The sequence below is a fragment of the Zingiber officinale genome, chromosome 2B, assembly GCF_018446385.1.
Source record: "Zingiber officinale cultivar Zhangliang chromosome 2B, Zo_v1.1, whole genome shotgun sequence".
Lineage (NCBI taxonomy): Eukaryota > Viridiplantae > Streptophyta > Magnoliopsida > Zingiberales > Zingiberaceae > Zingiber > Zingiber officinale.
The window spans coordinates 81610367-81631592 of NC_055989.1; the positions used below are offsets into that span (position 1 = coordinate 81610367).

The window sequence follows — 21226 nt, forward strand, 5'->3', positions numbered from 1 at the left end:
TAGATGGAATAGTAGTCTTGAATGAAAGAGGTGGGGGCTCCTATAAGAGTAAACTTAAAAAAAATCCCAAGGGAGTGAATCAAAAAGTCAAGAGGAGAGGAGTCATATTAAATATTAATTGAACTAATGCTTGAGGAGAGTGAATACAATTTTATGATGCAGAATTTCTAAAAAATGTCACCCTGGCTCCAATGGAGATTTTATTTTATTATGAGTTCAAGTGAATCTGTAATCTAGAAATGAAAATGAATGTCAAATACGCAAGCAAATGCAACTACAAACAAAATAAAGCTACAAAGTACTTGATAAATGTAGCCCTTCTTCCACACAAAGGTCTTACTCAACTTATTACATTACATCGAATTCGATAAACTCGAACGAGAAAACAAAAGTGCATGCATGTCGCATAGTTGAAAGTGTCCAATTCAAAATCTCTAATTCATTTACATAACAGAGCAAGCATTAGGGTTGTCGTCGCTAAACATGATGGAAAGCTTGTCCTCCGGCCTCACCACTTGGTTAGAGATTGTGATCACTTCTGCATTCTTCACATGCCCTGCTGGTGCCCTCTTATCATAAGTTTGGGCAGTGTAAGGGTGAACCACCAAGTTGTAGGGCACGTAAGGCCATATTTCAGCCTTTTTTCCGGTCGACTGAATCCTCTTCAATACCTTATGCGGCTCGATGTACCCTACCACGGTTACCTTATATTGTTTTCTATTGATGTCCACAGATTGAACTCCTTCAAGAGACATATAGTAAAACAAATTAAAATACATTAATGAATCGAATAGAGTTTTAAAGAGCAAAAGATTCAAACCTAGCTAAGGAATTAATCTTTTGAGAACTCTAGATGAGTCGACTGTTAATTATCATCGACTGAACTAAACTCCATAGTGATAAATTATGATAGATAACAGAAGAAGAAGAAGAAGGGATGGTCAAACCTCTCATGCGAGAGAGTGCATTTCGAACTTTGAGTTCGCAGCCTTCGCAATCCATCCTGACCTTGAGCTCCACAGTCTGGAACTGCCTCTTCCTCCTGTGGTCGCTGTGCCCACCCAACAAGCTGGAGAAGTAGTTCAGTGCTCCTTCCATGGCAACGAATGGAACTGAAAGAATACCAAAAGATGAACAATTAAAAAACAAATGATGAAATGTGAGATTTTGGAGGATTTCAGTCGATGATTTTGGTGAAATGAAGAGATCAAAATCTGAAAAAGAGGTGATGTGATCAAACCACAAAAAGCAATCTGAAAAAGAGCTTGATTGTTTGATTAATTAGGAGATGAGTGAGTGAACTCCAAAGAAAGAGGAAGAATCAGAGAGGAGAAGAGGGACTCTGTGGTTGACCTCCACATGTGTAGCTCTTCTTATATAGGCCTAACTAAACAAAGGCATACGAAACCAACAGAAAGCAAAAAAGTTTTGGAAAAAGTATTATATATATATATTCTCTTGGAAAACAGCTAGCTTCTCGTATTCTTTGTTGTCTGTTGGACTCGAGTTTAAGAGATTGGAATATCATTGTTGTTAGTAAATTAACATTTTCATTTTATCTCCAAGAATTTAAGTTTTTTTCACAATGCCTTTCGGTTTCGAATTCCTCAAATAGAGCATTGAAAAAGTGACTAAATTATGAGGGCAAAATATGAACTTTCGGTTTATGAAAGTTCAAAAGCCACTGGGCCAGTTGAATGTTGATTCAGAAGCCTTGCCTTTTTCAATTCTTTTGAGGCAATTATATTTCTATATAAAAAAATAACAAAACGAACAGAGGTATTTATGGCAATGGCTTACGCAAGGAATATTTATGAAAACAACAGTTCAGCAATTAAAATGCCATTTTGTTTCACATATATAAATCTAGCTAGTTCAGTTGTGTGAGCCAGAAGTTTTAATTTGAGGTCATTCTCAGATCATAATAGAGAATACTGCTCATATTTGCACGGCCAATTCATGTACTTGAATCTTTTGCTTAGCTTGAAAACTTTCTTCTCTAGTGCCAATCATCATCTGAGCATTGAGTTCGTCTACATAATCTTTCTATGCATGTGGAGAAAGGAGAAATGTTAGTTTACAAGACGCTCGTAAATATTCAAACGTAGTGTAATAAAGAGATTGGTCTAAGATTATTTGTTCCGCATGATTATAACTTCCAATATCACTTCACTGTGTGCAGGTTCTTTGCGTTTGTGCTCTTTACTCAGTCTTTGATATGCTCTCGATTAGACACACCATCACGAGATTCTCAAGGCCGAGGCCATTCACAAAGCTTTTGGTAGCATTTCTTAATGGTCTGAGAATAGAGTTTTGGGTCCCTTCCACCTTTTGCTTTTACTGTACTTCTTCTTTCAGTCCCTTCACAAACAAAGTCCAATAGTCCATATTCTTCATATTCCATCTACTTCACTCATTCATTCCTTCTTTCTCCTTATGCATGCAGACTTATTTAGTCACAATGCAACACTTGGCTAAAGACTATAAAATGTCAAAACAAACAATCAAGGTTAAATTAGTCGGACCCTCCCTCTTCATTTTAGATTTTTTTTTAGGAGAGGCACAATGCTATCTCCAACTCCAATCATTGATCATGAAATAGATTTCACAAGAAGAATTTAAACTGTATTTATTTACATATTTATTTATCTATTTGCCATTAATATATGTATGCTAAGATTGCTTTGCTTGCTTTCCCTAGGAAAGTGGATACTTTGAAGCAAAAGAGTGGAAGGCATGCCTTCCCTTTTGGCAAAGGAGGAAGGATGCATGTGATGTGCTGGCTGATGAGATAAGAGACAAGGTGGTAGGGAATGGCATAAGAATCAAGCTTGTCCGGGTTTAATACCCAGTAGCAACAAATTACGCACAAACACACACACACAAGGTGTAGGATCTGTTTGCAAAAATTCCACTTCAGGCCAATCAATGTATCAATGGAAGCATGATCATTAGTGACTCTGTGACAGGGTTAGTAGACAGAAAAATGGGTACGAATTAATAACATATATCCTTTGCCTCTTTGATGTCAATATTGTCCATAAGACCATGATCTCTTATAATGCAATGATCACAGGATTTGCTGAGAAGTGCAAATAATTAACCGGATAAGAGTATGAAGATGAAATTCAAGAATGTATACATCAAGAACTTTATTGATTCCGTCTGAAAGTGGGGAAGATAAGTGACTGGGAAGATGGCTTTGATGTTGACCGCTTGAACACTCTGATTCAACAAAAAGTGACTCTGTGCGTGTCAAAAAGAGGGTTAGTGACTGGGCCAAGAAATAGATTCTAGCATAGACCCTTTAACGCTCAAGTAAGTAATCAAGTCAAATAAATAAATAATAGGATGAACAGTAGCTATGAGTATGTAAAATTGCATAGTATTGTATATCTGTGCCTATAAATTAAATGAATATTCCTTTATAGTATTGTTGTTTGTTTATGCATGAATCTCAAAGCATTTCCAAAAAGGACAAATCATAAGGATGTTTTAACATCTTTCTCAAAATAGAGTCGCAATCTCTGTGTTTGGCAAAGAGGAATCTTATAATGTACAGAGCAGAATATTCTCTGTCCTCCGTAACACAAAATACCAAAAAGGAATATGAGGTCGTTAGGTTGAGGAGCCCACCATATGCTTACATGTCAAGCTGCTCGAGTTCATCCTATGACCCGATTGGCAATCACTTATAAGGACAAGCTGATCAAATTTATAGTGTTGTTAGAGATTCGTCCCTCATTCAACCTATTTGTTTAGCCATTGAGTTTGATCAGACCAAATGTTTCATTTGTCCTATCAGACCATAGGTCCGTTCGGTTGGATGGCTCAGCCGGAATAGTTGATCATGGTAGCCCAAGTGTCGAAGAGTACTTTACTCTAGAGGGTACCGACTCGGTTCGACACTCCACCCATGGTCCGACCGACCAAAGGGTCTGATCGGATGAACACTCGATTGAGACAATTGTATCACTGTCCCATAATGCTGACATTTCCTCGCTTTGATTGTCATATCAGTCGATTTCCTTAACTTTGACCCGACTTAGGGGTCACTTCAATCACCATATCATTTATGTTAAATTACTTGTGAGGTGAGATTAGGTTTTGGAACTGGGGATCCATATATAAATCCTATATATGTGCATAGTGTACAAGAAGAAGAGGGATTTTCATCATTAGCAAATAGCAAGGCTGTGCTACAGCTCATGTTTTGACTGAAAACTAGGAGTAGAAGATACCAAAATGCTATTTCTCAATCTAAAATGCTCACTCAGCTCAGCTGTTGCTTCTTCTACATTTTTGGTCTTTAAATCACTTCCGTTCTTGCTCGACTTAATTTTTAATCATCTGGTGTAGGTTTTGACTGAAAACAATTTCTATTCCTTGCCGTTGGAGATGGATTGGCTGGAAGAAAAATCTTAAAAGTACTTATGCTTCATTATCTTTATGCTCTCGATCGAGGATTCTTGTGGAGGAAAAGTTCATTTAGGAATTATATTCTCCTCCTTTTATTCCTCTCTCTTCATTGAATTCAATGTGGCATAACACATATATAATAATATTTAATAAATTGTTTTTTTTTGTTGGACAAATTTGTCGCGAATGCATTAAAATATTTTTAAAAAAAAATATAATTAGTTAATATTTATTTTCTGTAAGCATAAATGGCGAAATAAATAGAGAGAAGAGAGGAGGGGAGAGAATACGATTCCCCTGCGACCACGCCACTCCACTCAATTACTGGCCTTAATTGAGATTCCAATGGATATTAATCGCCTCCTTCCTTTCTCCCTTCCTCCCTCTCTCTCAACTAGTTCACTTGCAGCTCGCGCTGCTTTGAGTTCGTCGTCGATCGTCGAATCGCCGGGTCCGCGCGCGTTGCCTCTCCCGACTCCTTTTTGCAAGGTACACTTGCGTCTCCGCATCGATTTTTCGCTCTTTAATTCTACTGCCAGATCCTCTGTTATCGGATTCGGTTAAGGGTTTCGGTTTGTAGATCGACTGGTTCTACTGCCAGATCGTTTTCATTCAACACAGAGCATGAAAACGATTGGCTTATTTGGGATTTTCTTCAAAATCTTGTTTGCTAAAATAATCTAGTTGGGAAAAATAAAGAGTATAGAAGAAAATGGAATTTTCTTTCTTTGTTCTCGAATAGGGTTTCCGATTTCCATCACATCCGACGGCAGCTATTTTCCATTTGGCATTTCCGTCCATCGCCGGCAGGCAGGATCATGGCCGTCCAAGCCCAGGCGGCCGCCGAAGCGGCGCTGCTCCGATCGCTGAATTGCAACAGCACAGTTCCGGTGGCGGAATTGCTCGCCGCAGCTCGATTTCTGCTCACGGTAAGAGTTGATTCCGTCATTTCACTTTTACAAGGTTTTCTTGTCTCCCTCAATTACTGCTCTTTTGTGTCATTCCAGAAAATAAAAATACAAGATGCATCTTTGCAAGCTCGATGTTAATTTTAGGAAAAAATTTATTGCACCGACCTATAAGATTTATCTGTTCTTTAAATATATCTTACAATAACTACTAACATTTAACAGTGACTTAAATGGAATGATGAAAAATGGGGCAAATGCTTGTTCCAGTTTTCAAACTTGAGGGGCTTTTTGACGATCTTAGAACACTAAAAGCATTTTAGAAAGTAGATAAACCTTCTGGTAAAATGAAAGTTTCCTTTTAATCTTGTCAGGAACCGAACCAGTGCCCTTCCATGCCTTTAGGACCCAGGAGTGTGGGCCTATGGGCATAACTGCTCACCAGAATTCTTTAAGATTGCTGATATGGACCACCATGGGGCTTTTTGATTCTTCTTACTCCTCCCTTCTGTAATTGCAAGCCATTGATCCGAAAATTTATTCAACTAGTCTGTCAGTCTGGTTTTGAAATAGGAAGTAGGAGCAGTTTACTGAAAAAAATTTCTCACTTTCACCTCATTACACTCCCCAAATCAGACAGAAAAATTACTGTTCATGTGTTTCCGTCCAATTTAGCTTCCAGTTTTTTTGATAAATTTATATTTACAAACACTCTTTAAAAATGTTTTTAAGCATCCAACCTTAGAAAATTAAAAGTTTCCTTCTTTCGTATCCTAGTACTATGTAGTCTTGCATTGATCAATATCTGACCCTGTGTTGGTCAGGTGGCAATGCTAGCTGGTCTCTTTTGTTATCTTCCCTCTTTGTTCACGAACATGGTATCCATTGATGTTTCTGAACTTTTGCTGAACAATCATTGTTTGGCTAAGGGACAAACATTAGTTATTCAACTTTTTTACTATGAATTGTGGATGGAAAAAAGGATGTCTTGATGTTCTGCTGTCTGTAGACAATTTCAATAGCTTTGTAAAATCATGTCAAATATACATTGGCATTTTAAGGATGTAGGTCTTGCGGATGGTTTATGCTGCATTCTAGTGGATGCACCTTGTTGAAATTCTGGATCATTTAATTTGTGTTTTCTTAGTGAAATTCAACTCGCTGCAAAACGTAGTGTTTGTGCAAAATGACGCAAGTTTAAGTTTGGAAACCTTTCTTGACTTTTTTGCATTCAACACTAATGTTGCTAAAGAAAACTAATACTTCTCAATTGAATGACTTTTGCATTCAGGACCTAGTCAATAAGATGCCTGAGGTCCAGCTTGGCAAGAAGAGTGAGTACTTAGAAGAAGATGGAGACAGGGATAGCGATGGGGATGGCAAGGGAGACAAAGATGGAGATTCGGAGGGAGGAGGAGAGGAGCACTCGGAGGAAGACAATGTGGGCCGTGAAAACCCAAATGATGCGAACAGCAATGAAGCTGCAGGAGGTGATGAGGATGATGATGGAGGCAAACCAGATGGGGAAGATGAGAATGAAGGGGAAGAGCCTGAAGATCAGGATCCCAATGACAACAATGAACAAGATGATGACGATGACGACGATGATGATAGTGGTAATGCTGAGGATGAGGGGGAAGAGGAGGAAGAGGATGATGAAGAAGAGGTTGAAGACATAATTCAACCCCCAAAAAAGAGAAAGAAATGAATGATCAAGTTTGACATTTAGCTACTGTTATTCACCTTACTTTGTTCAGCTGTTTTAAGTCATTAATCTTGGAGAATTATCATGTAATGGACCAGAAGAAACTTTGATTTCTGAGAATATACAACCTCATTTTGCTTTCTCAGGTACAGAAGATCTCTAGATAAAGTTGTTCCAAAAACAAATCTTATGATCAATGTGGTTGGGATAAAATCTTGGTGATGGCCAGTTAATAAAAAGTGACCATAAAAGGTTGAAATTTGATCCTGGCAGATCAGATGGTTAGAAGATTTGGTTGATTTCCAGTCACTTTTTATTTTTTGCCTTTATTCTCATATGATTCATTCAGGGAAACTCAAACTGAGGACATACAAGAATCAGCAGAGCCTTCTGATTCCCAATTGACATCACCGCACGCGCCAAGAACCGTAGCATGAACATAGTCATCGACATGAAACCCTTCCTCTCGCATTTGGTACATAAACTTCAGCGCGTCTTGGCAGAGCCCATTCCTTGCATAACCTACGACCATCATTTTCCAAGAAACCAAATTGTGCTCCTCCATCATTTCAAACACTCGCAAAGCATCAGAAGTGCAACCGCATCTCATGTACATGTCGATTAATGCACCGTCAACAAACACATTTGAGAAAGCTACGTTCTTACTGACATGAGCATGGATCCATTTACCGTTATCGACTGCTTCTAATTTCGAGCATGCCTTTAAGGCCGAGGAATAAGTGAAGGGGTTTGGTTCCACACCTTCCGATAGCATACCATTCAAAAATTTCAGCGCCTCTAAGCCATGACCAAGGTTAACAAGGCCTGAGATAATTGCTGTCCAGGAAACTACATCTTTTACTGGCATAGCCTCGAAAACTCTCACAGCATAAGCATAGTTACCACATTTCAAGTAGAACCAAATAAGCGTACTTCCTATTTGAATGTTTTCGCAGATGGAATTCTTTATTATCTGTGCATGAACTTCTTTTCCCATAGATGAAGATCCTACCCAACCACATGCACTGAGAATACTTACCGTAGTGAGATTGCTCGCAGATATACGACGCTGCTTCATACTTTGAAACAGGAGTATAGCTTCCTCTCCGAGACAGCAGTTAGCGTAACCAGATATCATAGAAGTCCAAGTGACTGTATTCCTATTTGGCATCAGATTGAACACAATTCGAGCATCCCAAACCTCGCCACACCGGGAATACATATTGATCAGAGAAGTTCCAACATGTACATCATTTTTGTACATTCCCTTGACAATGGCACAATGCAGTTGCTTCCCAAAACTCAGCTCCTTCAGTTCTCCACAAGCCGTCAGGATGCTGCAAACTGTGAACTCGTTCGGGGCAAAATCATCACCATGCATCTCCTGAAACATCAACAACGCTTTCTGCTCACGCCCACCTTGCACATGAGCACTGATCAGGGTAGTCCAAGTGATGACATCCTTTCTCGGCATTCTATCGAACACTCTGTGTGCGCTCGTGATGTCACGGCACTCTGCATAAAAGTACACAAGCGTGCTATTGACTATCAGGTTCCCCCAATCCCCCTTCAAAACACAGGCATGAATCTGTCTCCCAAGCTCCAACTTCGATGAATTCCCGCAGGACTTCAACAAGCAAACGTAGGTCATGCTGTTTGCCTCTACATGGCTTTCGAGCATTTCAACGAACAGACGGATGACTTCATCGTCAAGGTTCATCCAGAGATGGGCATTAATAATGGCAGTCCAAGAGATAACATTTCTAGTGGGCATTGCGTTGAACACCTTGAGGGCGGAATCCAAATCGAAGAATCTTGCATAAGCACTGATGAGATTGTTTCCGACGAAGGTGAGCGAGGAGAGGGACCGCCGGAGGGCAGCCGCATGGAGGCGCTCGACCTTCGCCGGACTCGAAGACGAGACGAGGAAGGACGAGAGTGTTGCGGGATCGAACCAGTCGTGCGAGTCATCGTATGAATCATTTTCTGACGGAGGAACAGGAGTGACTATTAGAGATCCATCGGCGGCAGAAACAGGCGGGATTCCGGCGAGGAAGGTCGATGATTTGGGCGGTGCGCAGCGGCGGTTCCTCCGGAGAGAAGGTGCGAGCTCGGTCGGGAAGACAAATGGTTGAGGAGGGAGAAGGAAGGAATGGGGCTGGAGGGGAAGGAAGGCGACCGCCGGCAACGACAGCAGCATCGGCACCGGGATTCGTCGCAATGATTCGGCGGAGGGAAAAGACGCGAAAAGTAGTCATCTGGAAACAGATAAATAAATATAAAAATAAAACAAAATTCTAGCAATAGATATTTATATTTTTTATAATGTTTAATTTCTACCACTCAATCCTCTTCCTGTGACATACATAATACATTAATGAAACCCGCTGACTGCCATCTTTAATTAGACGGTTAACCAACCAAATCGACTCAAATTTTATGATGTTTAACCTAAAGTTATCCGAATTAAAATAAACCAATTCTTTAAAATAATTATTCAAGATTTGCTTAGTATAATTCATTTAAATAGTATCAAACTCTCCATCCAAATTTATTAAAAATTGTTTAAAACTTTTAAATTTAAACTTACTTGATTAATGATTAAATTTGATAACATAAATGTATTAATTAATTTTTAAAATTTTCCTTTATTTATTTAATAATTTAATAAAAAAATTATTGATGAACATGATTCATAACATTGGAATAACAAAATATTATTCATAAATATTATTATGAAAAAGTACATTGTCAATTTCAATGTCCTTAAATAGAGATAGATCATGATCCGATAGTAAGACAAGACCCGCTTGGTAGGAAGTTAAAGTGGTCAACATCCAAGGCAGGCGATCGATCGGACGAGCTACTTTCCCGAGCGGCGGGAAGAATAGCCGACCTGACATATCGACAGCTCGACCTAATGCCGAATTTCTGACGCTCATAAGACAAAACAGGAAGAGATGAAGGTCGAGCGGACATCTCGCTCGGCTAACCAGGAACACGACATCGACCCAACAGTTAAAGCTCCCTCGCTCGATAGGGCAGAGTCGGACATCAAATCATCAGCCGAGCGGACATCCGAATCGGTCTAACCTTGGTGGCGCTGGGAGGGCGTTAGCCGAGCGATCCCTTCGCTCAACCAAGGAAAGGTGCTAGCCGAGCAGTTCCTCCGCTTGGTTTGGTAAAGGACAAGGGGAGCAGTTGACAATATCTTCCTAGGAACCAGTGCCGCCGACAAGAGGTATGGCCGGCGGCATGGTCAGACAGAGAATCGTACGGGGGAAACTTCCACTGTCACGTCAGAAATATGCTCGTGCTATTAAGGTATGGCGTTCGACACGCTTTTTTGACACATCCATTTCAGTTATGTTTTGAGGAGCGTGCACGTCTCGGGGAGCGTGCATGCGCCTCTAGGGAGCCTTATATAAGGACCCTCAGACTTCAATGGAGGTATGCTCATTTCTTCACTGTAGCTACAGTCTCGTTTCCCCTTGGCTCTACTTTTTTCTGCCAGAGATCTTACTTGAGCGTCGGAGGGTCATCGCCAGGGAACCCCCTCCTCGGCTCGGCATTGTGCTTGCAGGTCCACGTCGGCGGAAGATCTACGCTCGCAGAGTCTTCAACCAGTCAACAGGAGCCCCACGTCCCCAGTGTTCATTGATTCAGCTCTCGGACAGGATCAAATTGGCGCCGTCTGTGGGAACGTACCTGAATCCGAGTTTAGAAGATGGAAGAAGTTGGACGCCAACACACTGTGACGCTCTCTCAAGAGAAGCTAGACGCGCTCGTACAGGTAGGAGCGACCAAGATCATAGAGCAGCAACAGAAGGCACTAGCCGAGCGACTGGCGCAACAATCAACCTCAGCATCTGGAGGCCAAATGGCGCACGAAGACCGGCCGGAACAGCTCTCCATATGGGGTCAAAACAAGGGTTCGACCGGTACGCAAGCAGAGGCACTGCCCGCCCCGATCCCATTCCATCAGGCCCTGTTCCAGACGCCCTCTAAGATCGCGCAAGCAAATCGAGACCGATCTTCCTCAAACGAAGTTCCCGCTCGGGATGCAAGAAAGGGCACAGCGCCCCGAGCCGACCCATCCCCCGAGCGGGTCAACCGCCAATTCTCCGAAGCAATTCTACAGGATATAGGGATGTAAATGAACCAAATGGTTCGCGAGCTATTCGGAGCTCGATTCGGGTAAAAGCTTGTTCGAGTTCGTTCGTTTATCTTATCGAGTCGAGCTCGAGCTCGATTTTGAGCTCGACAGTTTTATCGAGTTGAGCTCGAGATTAAGGATATTCAGCTCGTGAGCTCGCGAACATGTTCATTTATAGGCACGCGAGCTAAAAAAAAATGAGCCTTAAACCGAGCCAAAAAATGAGCCTTAAAATGAGCCAAAAAATGAGCTAAAAAACGAGCTCTAAATGAGCCCGAGCTCGCTTAACGAGTTAGGCTCGTTAACTTTAATAATCGAGCTAATAACGAGCCGAGCTCGAACTGTTCGCGAGCTTGATAATTCTAAAACGAGCCGAGCTCGAGCCTTGTGATAAAAGCTCGATTCGAGCTCGAGCCCGAATATAACTTAAACGAGCCGAGCTCGAGCTCGAATATAACTTAAACGAGCCGAGCTCGAGCCTAATACTGTTCGGCTCGGTTCGGCTCGTTTACATCCCTAACAGGATTCTCTGTCAAGGCACTACGCACCCTTGGCGATCGACGAGTACAACAGGTTGACCGATCCGGATGACCACCTCGACAAATTCGACAACGTTGCAACCCTTCATCAATACACAGATGGAGTTAAGTGTCGAGTTTTCCTCACTACGTTGTCCGGCTCAACACAGCGTTGGTTTCGAAGGTTGCCGGACGGGTCGATTCAAAGTTTCAAAGACTTCAAGACGGCCTTCCTCCACCACTTTACGAGCAGCAGGCGCTATCAGAACACCATCGTTAGTCTGTTCTCTATGAAGCAAGGGCCGAGAGAGACTCTACGGGCCTACATTCAACGCTTTAACCAGGCGGCTATGGGCATCCCCACGGTCTCGTCCGAAACTATGATGCATGCCTTCACCCAATGGCTTATCGACGGGGGCTTCTTCCGCTCGCTCATTAGGAAGCCGCCTACGATTATGAACATATGCTGAAGAAGGCCAGCGAGTATATCAACGTAGAAGAAGTCCAGACGGCTCGAAGGAAAGAAGCGCCATCAGAACCATCTGTGCAGGCCGAACGAAGGCCGCCAAACAGCCACCAACCTCCAAGAGGGCCCCGAGCTGATGTAATACGACCATATCAGGAAGCAAGGCTACACACCGTCCAACACGTGGCTGCTAAATGGCCAAGGCCCAAGGGAAAGGTATGGACTCCTATATTCTATGCCTTCCATCAATCCGCAACCCACAACACCCGAGAATGCTGTGGAGTCCCTGCGGACGCCCAGCCGACTCCCCGGATTTATTGTCGTCGATCACCTTCCCCCGAACTATGATATAGGTGGCCGAGTGTTGGACGACGAGAGGAGATCAGGCGGTCACTTGAGCGACGACATCATCATCAAGCAAGGAGTGACGACCGCACCCCAGCCTCACATGGGCAAGTTGGGCACTCCGCTCGAGAGGAGATCAGGCGGTCACCTGAGCGGCGACATCATCATCAAGCAAGGAGTGACGACCATGCCCCAGCCTCACATGGGCAAGTCGGGCACTCTGCTCGGGAGGAGGAAAATCGAAGCAACGCCGCTCGGGGTGAAATTAATATCATAGCAGGTGGACCGACCAGCGGAGACTCCAACCGAGCCCAGGAGTCGTATGCTAGACGACTGGAGATCCATGCTGTAGGATGCATCCAAGGGAGGGCGAACGGGCCCGAAATCAACTTTGGTCCTAATGATCTCGATGGGATCGAAGTACCGCACGACGACACCCTCATCATCCGTGCGGTAATTACCAACTACACTATTCATCGCATATTTATTGACACAGAGAGCTCGGTCAACATCATCTTCAAAAAGGCCTTCCACCAGCTCCAGATCGACCGGGCCGGGTTGCTACCGATGACAACCCCTTTGTACGGGTTCACCGGCAACGAGGTCCAACCGATCGATCAGACAAGGTTGGTCATATCACTCGAAGAAGAGCCACTCCGAAGGACCATGACCACCACCTTCATCGTCGTAGACTCCCTATCAACCTATAACGTCATCCTGGGCCGGTCGGCCCTCAACGAATTCCGGGCGGTAGTCTCGACCTATTGCCAGAAGATCAAGTTCCCCGTAGAGGACCGAGTCGGGGAAGTCAAAGGAGACCAGCTGGCTTCTCGACGCTGCTATGTCGAGATGGTGAAGGCGGAGGCTAAGTCCGCTCAGAAAGCTCCCCGACACGAGGTAAACGCCATAACCGAAAAACCTCCTACTCTAGTTTATGAAGAGAAAGAAGAGGTGCAGATACACCCTAGCCGGGTGGAGGCAACAACTTTCATAGCGGCCGACCTGCAAGATGAGCAGAAGGCCAAGCTGATCGGATGTCTTCAGCAGAATCATGATGTCTTCGCCTGGTCCACGCATGAACTACCCGGGGTTTTCCCGAGCGTAGCACAACATGAGCTTCACGTCCAATCGGATGCAAGGCCGGTGAAGCAAAGGAAAAGGGATTTCAGCGCCGAGCAGAATCAGATCATCCGAGCTGAAGTAGAGAAGCTTTTGTAGGCCGACCATATCAGAGAGGTCCAGTTCCCGAGCTGGCTCGCGAATGTGGTGGTAGTCTTAAAACCCGACAACAAGTGTAGGGTGTTAGAGTGTATACTAAAAGCCTAGCTTTTGGTATGAATATTTATCTAGAAATAAGAATCACATTGGTCAAATGTCTACATTTATGATAAATGTAGTTGCTCAATTAATTTATATTGTAGATAACATGGTGTGTGGTGTCACACATAGAAGATCATGTTATCGGTTCCTTATAAATTATAAACAGTGGCTCACGACCATGATGGAAAGGAACAAACCATTTGAAGGTCGTAGTGTAATTAGGTGTTAGTTTATCTTAACTATATAATTACACTAGTACACTTAGAGTGTATTGAGTAGGACCATTTGAGGTCGTTTCTTTTATACTGACTTTATAAAGAAACAAAGACCTCGGTTATTATGGAAGTGTGTGCTCTTAATCCTAATATAATAACAAGCACATATATTTGATATTTATTTCTTTAATTTATCAATGGGTGAGATTTAGTTCGATGAATCAATAAGCTCGATAAGTTGGGAAATGATATCACTTATAGTGTGTGTTGTTGATTATAGAAGGAAACTGTGTTCTAGTAATCTAGGTTGAGAATGTCCCCAAGAGGAGCTCATAAGGATTGTCATGTTAAACCCTGCAGGTGGACTTAGTCCGACATGACGATGAAGTTGAGTGGTACTACTCTTGGAGCTAGATATTAATTAAGTGAGTTGTCAGTAACTTACTTAATTAGTGGACATTTGTTATCTTAAATACAGGGAGACTAACACACTCATAATAAGAAGGAGCCCAAAATGTAATTTGGGATTGGTGCGGTAGTTCAATAATAGTTCTCTAGTGGAATGAATTATTATTGATAAAATTAAGTTATGTGTTCGGGGCGAGCACGAGATGCTTAATTTTATCGGGAGACCAAAACCAATTCCTCCTCTCGGTCCCTATCGTAGCCTCTTAATTATAGAGTACTATACCCACCTATACCCACCTTCTTACCCATCCTATAGGGGCCGGCCAAGCTAGCTTGGAGACCAAGCTAGGGCCGGCCATGGGTATGTTCATGGGTGAATTCATGTGGCCGTCCCTATTAAAATAAAAAGGAATTTTAATTTTAAAATTTTTCTTATGTGGATAATATAATTTAAAAGAGAGTTTAAAAATTTAATTCCTTCCTTTTATAAGATTCTACAAAAGATTAAGAGAAGAGTTAAAATCTCTTTCCTTATTTGTAGATTAAAAGGTTGATTTTAATTTTAGTAAAAGCTTTCCTTTTAATTATATTCATGATTTAAAAGAAAGTTTAAAAATTAAAAATTCTCTTTTATTAGTTTCTACAAAAGATTAAGAAAAGATTTAATATCTTTCATTATTTGTAGATTGAAAGGAGATTTTAATTTTTAGAGATAACTTTCCTTTTTGGAAATTATCCACATGTTTAAAAGAAAGATTTTAATTTATAAAATTTCTTTTTATTAACCAATCATGAAGGGATTAGAATTATTGGAGAAATTTTTATAAATTTCTAGAAACAAATTAGGAAGTTTTAATTTTTGTTTTTAATTAAAACTCTCCTTGTTTTGGGGAAAAGAGTGGCCGACCATTATAATTTGAAAAGAGAAAATTATTTTAATTAAATAAATTTTCCTTTTCAATGGCAAAAGAATTAAGGAAGTTTTTATTAAATTTTCCTTATTTGCCAAGACCAAGGATTATAAAAGAGGGGGTAGAGGAGGCTTCAAGGCTAACGACTCTATTCTATTTTTCCTCTCTTTTCTCCTTAGGTGTGGCCGGCCCTTTCTTTCCTCTCCTCTCCTTTGTGTGGCCGAAACCTTCTCATGGTGGAGATAGCTTTGGTGGCCGGATCTAAGAAGGAGAAGAAGGAGAGAAAAGAAGCCTCTTTTCTAGCATCTCTTGGAGCATGGTGGTGGTGGCCGAACCTCTTCATCCTAGGAGAAGTTTTGATGGCCGAAACTTGTAAGGAAGAAGAAGGTGCTTGGTGGTTCTCATCTCGGAAGATCGTTGCCCACACAACGTCCGAGGTTAGAAGAGGAATACGGTAGAAGATCAAGAGGTCTTTCTAAAAGGTATAACTAGTAATTTTTGTTTCCACATCATACTAGTTATTTTTGGAAATAATACTAAATACAAGAGGCATACGATTCTAGAGTTTCGAATTTTTTTTCGATATAGTGTTCTTTTGTTTTTCTTTCCCTTGTGATTTGATTGTTCTTTTCGGTTAACCTAAAGTTATTTTAGGAAATTAAATATTAGCTTTCCATAAAAGGTTTTGTCTAGTCGGTGGTGGTTGCTCCCATATCCAAGAAGACCATGTGCCTCGCCACGTCAGTACTGGGAACCAATTATGGAAATTAATATTTAATGGAATTAATAACTTAAGGTGATTTGGGTCGAACGTGTTAAGTTCCGCAGGAGACCCAAGTCAAAACCTAAAAGAACGAATAGATTAAGTTTTGGATCAAACGTGTTAAGTTCCGCAGGCGATCCAAAATTTAATTTAAAAGAACACATGGTAGCTAGGAAAAGGTTCAAACCTTTGTACGAAATTTTTATACAGTGGAACCTCTAGGTTTTCCGAGTAGCAACCAACAATTGGTATCAGAGCTAGGGTTTTGCCTCTGTGTATTTGGTATTAGTTTAATTATGCACATGTCATACATAATTTAGGCAGGTTAATAGTAGGATGTGCTAACTTTGTGGATGCAGGATCCAACTATTATGGCTTATGGTTATTATGTGTGTGATTGGACCCCTGGACATGTCAAGGGTATTTTATTGTGTGTGCATGATTGTATTATAAAATACAGCAGGAGCTGTATTTAGTTTTATTAGGATTTTATTTTTGATCTAGTTACATGTACATTCCTTTTATGGAATATAGGATCGATGGATGTAAATTTTATTTTATGTTCGATCTAGTTTACATGTACATTCCTTCGAGGAATATAGGATCAAAATGTAAAATTCTATTTATGTCGCGGATCGAATCTTGCAAAGCGTGGAACTTTCTAAGGACCAGAGGCGCAGCGGAACTAGGAGCAAGATGGATGCGACAGCTAGACCCGGTGGCAGTGGCCAAATATGGCAGCAGCTTGGGATGACAACACACGGAGGACAACAAGAGATAAAAGCCATAATAGTTGAAAATTAGATTTTCTATTTATTGCTTTTATATTGTGCTGTGTGTGCATGTTAGTTTACATATTTAGTAGGATAGCATAGTTAAAATTCCTCATTTATAAATAACTAAGTGGGAGAGGGATTTTAAGTAAATCCCATGGTCTCCATTACTGGTTTGTAAGTGATGCAAACAAGCTTGCGTTGGCTCGAGTGCCTTCCTCCATACGGATGAGCTTGTTTGTGTATCACTATAAGACTTCCATTTTGGATGACTATAGGAAGTTAATTAAGGCGTGTGATCTTCCCCAACGGAAGGGCATAATCTTATTAATGGACTTAGTGTCAAGTAATGGTATACACTTAGACACATCTAATAGTATCCTCCCCCAGCCACTGCTATTGTTTGTGTGACCAAATGATACCAACTATTAATTTTATTTGTCAAAAAGTTAGGTTGACAAGATAATAAAATTAATGGGTTAAAACCCTCTTTTTACAAATGTTGAATTTGTATACGTCCACACTAACGTGGCATGCAAAATTCACGGTGTTTGAGGTGTTGGTGAATTTAAATAATATTGTTTGAGGAATCAATATTTTTTTTTAAAATTCAAAAGTTTTTGACCAAATATTTGATCAAAGACAGATCAACTATTAATTTTATTCGTCATAAAGTAAAGTTGACGAGATAATAAAATTAATGAATAAAATCTCCTCTTCGATTTTGTATACGTCCACACTATCGTGGCATACAAAATTCATGGGGATTTTTAAGGAGTTGATCTTGACCAAGTATTTTTGTGATTCTTAGGATTTAAAATGTTTATCAATCCCCTAGTAGTCATACTATAAGAAAGACTTAGTAATCTCAATTGTAATGATTGGAAATATGATTTGGATATTAAGGTAGACTGTCTTCTTAGAACTAAGAACAATATAGGTGTATTTAATTCATTAGTTGAAACATGTTTAGTGGTGTTATCTACCAGAACCTGGAGTGTAGATACAGATGCCATTAATCATGTCCGCAATTCATTGCAGGGTTCCAGGAAACCCAGCAACTAAATGAAAATTAAAACACCGTCCACATGGGCACTATTGTAAAAATGGTAGCTGTTGCAGTGGGAGATGTTTATCTTTTGATAAGAACAAAACATGGATTTTTGAGTAATTGTCTTTACGCACCAAGTTTAGAAAGAACTGGTTTTCAGTTTCTAAACTATTCAAAGAACTTGATATTCTGCCTCTTTTAATAACAAAGTTGTTATTAAGAAAAAGAGGGAAGTTATCTGTTCTGGTACGTTGGTTGGCAATTTATTCAATAACTCTCACTATGCAACAAATGGAAATTAGTAACACATCTTCTAACTTTAAGAGAAAGTAACCTTCGAAAATGAACCAATTATATCTTTAGCTTCTAAGGCTAGGTTATATTAACTTGAGTAGGATTCATTGGTAGCTGATGAACTTTTGGGTTCATTAGTAGTGGAAATCTTTCCAACCTACGAGTCTTACTTGGAAGGAAAAATAACCAAGAAGCTTTTAAGTCTAAGGGGTATGGAGTCAAAGATATATTGGAATTAGTTCATTCTGATTTGTGTGATCCTATGAGCATCCAGGCAAGAGGTTGTTTCAAATATTTCATCTATTTTATAAACAACTATTTGAGATACGGATATATTTACTTGATGTGCCGCAAGTCTAAGTGCTTTGATTAGTTCAAAGAGTATGAGGCTGATGTGGAGAAACGACAAAGTAAAAGTCACTATGGTAAGAACATATTGACAAGTACCTCTTGGGAGAATTTAGGAGTCACTTATCAGAAGTAGGGATTCAATCCCAACTAACTGCACCTGGTACACCCCAACAGAATGGTGAAGAAAAAGGAAGGTATAAGACTCTTATGGAAATAAGTAGATTGATGAGTTATTTAGAATATTACCAAAATCATTTTTAGGATATACTCTGGAAACGGAAGTGAATATAGTACCTTCCAAAGTTAGAACTCTCTACTCATATAGAATTGCTGAATAGGCGTAAGCCTATTTCGAAGTATATTCGGATTCGGGTAATCCAGCACATATGTAGAAGAGAGACAATGATAAGTTGGACAGGAATTCACTTGTTTGTGGGTTATCCTAGTGAAATGAAAGTAGGTTTATAGTCTTAAAAATCAGAAGGTCATTGTTAGCATCAATGACCGATTTTTAGAAAAGGACTATGTAATAAACCATGTGCCCATAAGAAAATTTGTTCTTAAGGAAATATTAAAAGGCATGTCTAATCTAGTACCAACTGTACAAGATGAGATATCACAAGGAAACTACAACACGTATCACAAATGATACACAATTGCAGAAAGTGTCTTGTCGTAGTGGGAGGGTTGTTAAGCAACCTAAAAAGATTCATGTTTTGGGAGAGTTTTTGGACTTGATCCCTGGAGGACATGAACCTGATCTCCGGACATATGACGAAGCACTCCAAGATAAAGATGCAATATCTTGGCAAAGAGTAATGAATAACAGAATTAGAATATATGTATTCTAATAAAATCTGGAAGCTTGTAGAACCACCAAATGGTGTAAAAGCCTTTGGGTATAAAAAGGTCTATAATAGGAAAAGAGGGATAGACAGGAAGGTAAAAACTTTCAAAGCAAGGCTAGATGAAAAAGGAAACTTTTTCACTGGTAGCCATGCTTAAGTCTATCCGGATTCTTTTATCTATTTGGTAAGTGGATGTCAAGACAGCATTCCTTAATGGAAGTCTTGAAGAAAGCATCCATATAAAGCAACCAGAAGGGTTCATTGCAAAGGGCTAAGAGCATCTTGTGTGCAAGCTCAATCAGTCTATGGACTGATACAAAGCTTCAAGGTCTTGGAACATCCAGTTTATCAAAGTAATCCAGACCTTTGGATTCATTTAGTAACTGGATAAATCTTGTGTATACAAAAGGTGTGATGGAAGCGTGGTGGTATTTCTTGTACTATACGTAGATAACATTTTTGGTAGTTGGAAACAATATCAAAATGTTGTCAGAAGTAAGGGTATGATTGTCCAAACAATTCGATATAAAGGACTTGGAAGAATGTATATATTCTTGAGATCAAAGTAATAAGGGATCGCAAGAAAAGAATATTTTACTTATTCCAAGCTTCATACATCAGAAAAATCCTTGCTCGTTTTAAGCATGCAAAACTCCAAGAAAGGTTTCTTACTTTTTAGGATGGAGTAACTTTATCTAAAGATATATCTCTGTAGACATCAAAGGAAATAAAGGCAGTTCTTTATGCTTCGGCTATCGGAAGCCTAATGTATGCTATGCACGAGATCAGAAATCCGTTTTACCAAGGGCATAATTAGCAGATATCAAAGTAACCCTAGACAAGGACATTGGACTGCAGTAAAGCATATATTAAAGTATCTTAGAGGCGCTAGAGATTATATGCTAGCTTACAAGGCAGTTAATTTGGTCCCTGTGGGTTACACGGATTTTGACTTCCAATCGGATAGGGACAATAATAAGTCGACCTCGGGGTTTTGTGTTTACTTTAGGAGGAAAAGTCATAACTATGGAAGAGTGATAAGCATAGGTGTTTTTTCTGGACTCCACCATAGAAGCTGAGTATATGGCAAGCCTCTGAGGTAGCCATAAAAGATGAATGACTTAATTACCTCAAGATAGACTTAGATATGATTTCTAGTTTGTCCAAAGATTATTACAATTTATTGTAATAATAATGGTGCAGTAACAAACTCGAAGAAACCATGAGTCTATAAGTCAAGAAAACACAATAGAGCGCAAGTACTACCCAATACAAGAAATTGTATAACGAGAAGAAGTTGTTGCCACCTAGATTGCATCAGATGATAACCTAAGGTCCTTAAGGCAAGAGCTTTTTGAAAGGCTTGGGAATCAGATGTATGGCAGCAGATATGACAGCTTAGTCTTTTAGTATAAGTGAGAGATTGTTAGAGTGTATACTAAAAGCCTAGCTTTTGGTATGAATATTTATCTAGAAATAAGAATCACATTTGTCAAATGTCTACATTTATGATAAATGTAGTTGCTCAATTAATTTATATTGTAGATAACATGGTGTGTGGTGTCACACACAGAAGATCATGTTATCGGTTCCTTATAAATTATAAACCGTGGCTCACGACCATGATGGAAAGGAACAAACCATTTGAAGGTCGTAGTGTAATTAGGTGTTAGTTTATCTTAACTATATAATTACACTAGTACACTTAGAGTGTATTGAGTAGGACCATTTGAGGTCGTTTCTTTTATACTGACTTTATAAAGAAACAAAGACCT

The 21226-nt window shown here is 40.2% G+C and overlaps 3 protein-coding genes across 5 annotated transcripts; 1 reads left to right on the plus strand and 2 right to left on the minus strand.

Moving 5' to 3' along the window:
- Positions 1-275: 275 nt before the first annotated feature.
- Positions 276-1394, minus strand: LOC122049233 (heavy metal-associated isoprenylated plant protein 23-like). Its single transcript, XM_042610647.1, has 3 exons — positions 1241-1394; positions 948-1112; positions 276-742 (listed from the first exon to the last, which is right to left on the minus strand). Exons 2-3 carry the CDS (start codon positions 1096-1098, stop codon positions 444-446), a joined length of 450 nt encoding a protein of 149 aa, XP_042466581.1. The 5' UTR covers positions 1099-1112; positions 1241-1394; the 3' UTR covers positions 276-443.
- Positions 1395-4681: 3287 nt separating this feature from the next.
- Positions 4682-7177, plus strand: LOC122046032 (phosphopantothenoylcysteine decarboxylase subunit VHS3-like). 3 transcript variants are annotated; one of them, XM_042606513.1, is made up of 3 exons: positions 4682-4908; positions 5193-5348; positions 6619-7177. In XM_042606513.1, exons 1-3 carry the CDS (start codon positions 4765-4767, stop codon positions 7033-7035), a joined length of 717 nt encoding a protein of 238 aa, XP_042462447.1. In that variant the 5' UTR covers positions 4682-4764; the 3' UTR covers positions 7036-7177. The 3 variants fall into 3 exon arrangements, with proteins under 3 accessions (XP_042462447.1, XP_042462448.1, XP_042462449.1); XM_042606514.1 differs by having other exon boundaries at positions 4767-4908; positions 5162-5348; XM_042606515.1 differs by having other exon boundaries at positions 4769-4908; positions 5230-5348.
- Positions 7178-7322: 145 nt separating this feature from the next.
- On the minus strand, positions 7323-9295 carry LOC122046031 (pentatricopeptide repeat-containing protein At4g18520, chloroplastic-like). Its single transcript, XM_042606512.1, has one exon. The coding sequence runs from the start codon at positions 9230-9232 to the stop codon at positions 7388-7390; it is 1845 nt and encodes a 614-aa protein (XP_042462446.1). The 5' UTR covers positions 9233-9295; the 3' UTR covers positions 7323-7387.
- Between the last annotated feature and the right edge of the window lie 11931 nt (positions 9296-21226).

What these genes read in the sequence shown, in the direction of transcription:
- LOC122046032 (XM_042606513.1), top strand. Translation starts at nt 4,765, where the DNA reads ATGGATATTAATCGCCTCCTTCCTTTCTCCCTTCCTCCCTCTCTCTCA. An exon ending in TCCCGACTCCTTTTTGCAAG is followed by an intron (nt 4,909 to 5,192) that starts GTACACTTGCGT and finishes ATCCGACGGCAG; the next exon opens with CTATTTTCCATTTGGCATTT. An exon ending in CAGCTCGATTTCTGCTCACG is followed by an intron (nt 5,349 to 6,618) that starts GTAAGAGTTGAT and finishes TTTTGCATTCAG; the next exon opens with GACCTAGTCAATAAGATGCC.
- LOC122046031 (XM_042606512.1), bottom strand. Translation starts at nt 9,232, where the DNA reads ATGCTGCTGTCGTTGCCGGCGGTCGCCTTCCTTCCCCTCCAGCCCCAT.
- LOC122049233 (XM_042610647.1), bottom strand. Translation starts at nt 1,098, where the DNA reads ATGGAAGGAGCACTGAACTACTTCTCCAGCTTGTTGGGTGGGCACAGC. An exon ending in TGCACTCTCTCGCATGAGAG is followed by an intron (nt 743 to 947) that starts GTTTGACCATCC and finishes TGTCTCTTGAAG; the next exon opens with GAGTTCAATCTGTGGACATC.